Below are 4154 nucleotides of genomic sequence, written 5' to 3'. Positions count from 1 at the left end.
CACACCTGACATCTGTCTGCTCCCCTGAAAATAAGCAGATATAAGAAAACATAGCAACAAAAGACATATCCATATAATAATAAAATTAATTATAATTTCTCTGTAAAGCATGCATATACACACACTTATATATATTTCCTTTATCGTGCTTGCATTAAATAAATAAATAAATAAATAAATAAATAAATAAATAAAATTACACTGTTGGTGATGGATCGACCTCAACATTATTGAGGAATTTTAAAGAAAATAAAATACTGTAATATTACCTCAACAAATGGCATTATCTTGACTCTAAACTCTGATTTATTTTTAAATTCAACAACTCAGGACTGAACGTAATAAACAATGAAAGTCATTTAAACTGTAGAGGGCGCTCTTATCACAGTCCAACTACGGTTTTGAAATTTTAGGACAAAATAATCATCAACAATCAGTCAAAAAAATCACATTTATTTACAGTTATATCAAATTTTACAGATAAATATTAAACATTATTTTTGTGTAAATCTACAGAATTCAGTGTCAGTTCAAACCCTTCACTCTGATGACCGGAACAACTTTAACACTAAACACAGGACATCTCAGATTATATTAAATAGTCACTTTTAAACAACTGTATTATTAATAACAACATAATGATCTAGAAATGAAAACATAAAACTTTTCTGTTAATGAGTTGTTGGGAAGGTCCAGCCTTCAGGTTGATAAAAGGATTAATTTAATTTAACAAAAACAGACTTTCCTCTAACAGCTACCACATTTTTTTAAATGTTATCTCATCTGGTCAACTGCTAGATTTGTTTTAGTGAAATATTTGTGGGATGTTTCGGCTTTTCTCTCTTACTGATAAACATTCTTGTTTCAGGTTCGAGGGAGCAAGTGTAGCTCCTCACTCAACTTCTTATACTTTAGACTAGAAAGAAACAATAAACTAGGAAGTTAGAAATTCAAGTTTTTCACCTGTTTGACCATAAAATCTACTATTCTTGTCTCATGTAGAAAAGTTACTCTTCTGTCAGTTTGTATTTCATCAAATCAACTTCTGTTAGCTGCCTTGGTGCTGTTTTATGTTAAAATGCCAGGAGCTTAACTTTTATAACAGGTTTGCATTTGGCTAATCTGATAAACCAGGTCATTCCCAGATTATTACTATTATTTTGCATTAAATGGAACACAGCATTCCACCAATCTGATTTAGACTCACTCTGCTCTGTCTGAGGCACTGCAGCTGCAGCAGTTGTTCAGTGATTAAAACGGCTGAATGTTTTAACCATAAACATGACTCTTTATACGACCAACAGGTGTTTCTTCCAGTTATTATAAATGCTAAACAAGCGACTGAGTCAACATTACTCTCAGTTACACTGAGGAGCAGCTTGTAACAAATCCCACAGTGTTAACAATAACTGCTTCTTTATCCATTATCTCAACATAGAACATGAATTAAGTTAACATAATGTTTGGCATTAAAGTTAAAACTGTACAAACCATACAAAAGCTTTGCATTCTGCAGGACGTCACTGAAAAGCAAACTTTCAAATGTTTGAGTGGGTCACAACAAAGTGCAGAGGTTGAAAATGTTTTTTTCTTTTTAGTTAAAATCCATAAATTACAAAGAAAATGCAGATATTTTCATGGTGTTTTAAATACAAGAAATGCAGAATAAACAGAACTTGTGGATTTAACATCAGAGTGGTGCCCCCGTGGTCCTGAAATAAACACTTTCTTCCACAAACTGTTCTGGGGTCTCATTTATAAAGGATTGCGTGGAAACCATACTAAAAGTTAACGTACGGCCAAAAGGCGGAAATGGCGTACGCCAAAAAAAATTCAGATTTATAAAACCGTACGTACGCACGTTTCTGCGCATCTTTCCTTTATAAATCACAGCCGCACGTCAGAGTTTGCGCACGAGGTCCCGCCTCAGGTTCTACCCTCTACACGCCCACATTCAACCATAAACAGTCAATGTAAAGTACCTCATGAATGTTAAGATGTATTTAAATCAGTCAGCTGATCAATGCCAACAAAAGTGATTGGTTCACGCTCCGTCGTGCGTCTGGATGATGACAGGTGCTGACTGACAGCTGCTCACGTGAACAGAATGTCTGTAACTGACACAGATTTTCCCTCATTTTGCTTTAGAGTAATCTAACGATTTTTATAAAAAAAAAAAAACCTCAGCTTCAAATTAATTTTCCATCAGAGCCAATAGGACGATAAAAAGAATAAAAATTAAATTAAATAAGTCAGGTAAAATTAGAAATAAGTCCCCCGCTCTTCTCCTCGTCCTCTCCCCCCTCCTGCCTGCTCTGTTACCCGTGGCAGACCCCCGCCCCGCGCGCGCGCGCGCGCACGCACACACACATACACGCACGCATCCCCCCCCGCGCGTGACAAACACGGACTGGATACACGCTCTGCGCGTGTATCCAAAGCTTTTGCTGTCCTGCTGTTCTTATCAGGGAGGGGTCTGTGGGTCAGGGTCGTCTGAGGAGGAAGCAGATGAATGGAGTTGCGCACGGGAACTTTTATTTAAGTCTGATTCTGAAGGTAAATTAAATCTCTGACAGTGATCATTACGCAGTGTGGCTCTAATTCTTCACTTCACCATCTGTGTCGCAGTTTCACATCTCCAAAATGAGCGTACGCATGGGTCAAAGCTGGCGTGAGGCACCGCACATTTTCACGTCAAGTTTGGATTTTATAAATCACAACCTTAGCGTAAAAAGTGGCGTACGCAAGTTTCTGGGCTCAAATTGTGCGTACGCCAGTTTTATAAATCCGACCCCTGATCCTTCAGACTTTTTATTTAAATCAGAAGTGACGTAAAGTTCTGTTGCAGCAGCAGCTTCCTGTTTCTGCAACATCTGATCTGAAACTGAACCGTCTCAGATGATTTTCAGGAACCAGCTGCTTCTGTTGCTCCTGGTGAGGTGGTCTCATCCCGGACAAAGAACCCGCCTGGAGCAGGTCTGGGATCAGGGTCTCCTGAGGGGCGGCTCCAGCCTGTTGGACAGGGCGCTCAGCACCTGGTCGAACTTGGAGAACCTCAGAGCCTGGTTCTCCTCGGCTCCTCTGCTGCCCCACAGCAGCCTCATCTGGAACTCCGTCAGGAAGATCTCCCTGACCTCAGCCTGCTCCTGGAAACCTGAAAATCCACATTTTATCATCAGAATCTGTCAAATGTACAAATTTAAAACTCAGAATAATAATCTGTGATGTGCGTTGAGGTCAGTAAAAACAGGAAATTTAAATGAAATAAAGTTTTTCTTCTGTTTTATTGCTCACCTTGTAATCTGGCCTCAGCGTTGGAGCGGTAGACCCCCCCCAGCTGCGCCATGGTCCTCGCCGCCCCCAGGTGGAACATGACCACATCCACGCTGACCTCCGCCATCTCCCATGGCTCTGCCCCCTCGCCCGCCGCCGAGCTCCTCTCCAGCAGGGCGAGGAGGGGGAGGACGTGGGGGAAAGTGGTGTTGTACAGCGGGCAGCTTTCTGAAATAAAAAAAAAAAGCGTGCTTAAGAAAAATAAACATAATTAACTTTGATTTACTCATCACGACGTTGGAAACGCTCTACCTTTTCCATCATTGAGGCTCTTCAGAAACGGACGCAGAGTTTTCTCGTAGAGGATGGCGCCATCTGTGTGTCGCTGCCGTAACGCCGCCCAGGTGTGCTCCAGACGAGACACCTGGGAGACGCACAGACATCAAATAGAGATAATAAAATGTTTTTAAAAACTCCAAAAGAATAAGCTTTCTGAAGTTTTTCACCCCTCGCCTTCTCTGCTACACTTTTAATTTTTAAAACTTTTGCTTTCTGAAATTTAGACACGTTTTTTTAAAATATTTACTTTAGTTTGTTTTAGTTTCAGACTGTTTTATTTATTACACAGCATCATTTATTACAGCAAAACCTGATTCAAATAATTTAAAGGGGCAATATCATGTAAAATCAACTTTTTTGAGTTTTATATCATGTTATAATGTTATACTCTCATAAAAAACATGCCCAAAGCCTTGCTCTGACTCATTCATCATGTTTGAGAAATCCTGCAGTGTTTTTAGGAAGCCATGCTGAGGAGCAAAACAACAGGTGGGGACCAGAAACATCTCCTCTGGGATGTGTCTTTAAGCCGAACTTCCTCA

The 4154-nt window shown here is 39.9% G+C and overlaps 1 protein-coding gene across 2 annotated transcripts in view; it reads right to left on the bottom strand.

The window, feature by feature from the left end:
* Positions 1-2794: 2794 nt before the first annotated feature.
* sh2d3cb (SH2 domain containing 3Cb) overlaps positions 2795-4154 on the bottom strand; it is a 55870-nt gene continuing 54510 nt past the window's right edge. For both annotated transcript variants that reach the window (XM_014014628.1, XM_014014629.1), the window contains 3 exons: positions 3586-3697; positions 3295-3501; positions 2795-3154 (listed from right to left, as the gene is read on the bottom strand). In XM_014014628.1, the coding sequence (XP_013870082.1) occupies positions 2985-3154; positions 3295-3501; positions 3586-3697 (489 nt within the window). In that variant the 3' untranslated portion in view covers positions 2795-2984. The remainder of the gene's footprint in view (positions 3155-3294; positions 3502-3585; positions 3698-4154) is intronic.

The sequence above is a fragment of the Austrofundulus limnaeus genome, unplaced genomic scaffold, assembly GCF_001266775.1.
Source record: "Austrofundulus limnaeus strain Quisiro unplaced genomic scaffold, Austrofundulus_limnaeus-1.0 Scaffold117, whole genome shotgun sequence".
Classification (NCBI taxonomy): Eukaryota; Metazoa; Chordata; class Actinopteri; order Cyprinodontiformes; family Rivulidae; genus Austrofundulus; species Austrofundulus limnaeus.
The sequence above is the reverse complement of the archived record's forward strand: the minus strand, read 5'-3'. Positions and strand labels throughout refer to the sequence as shown.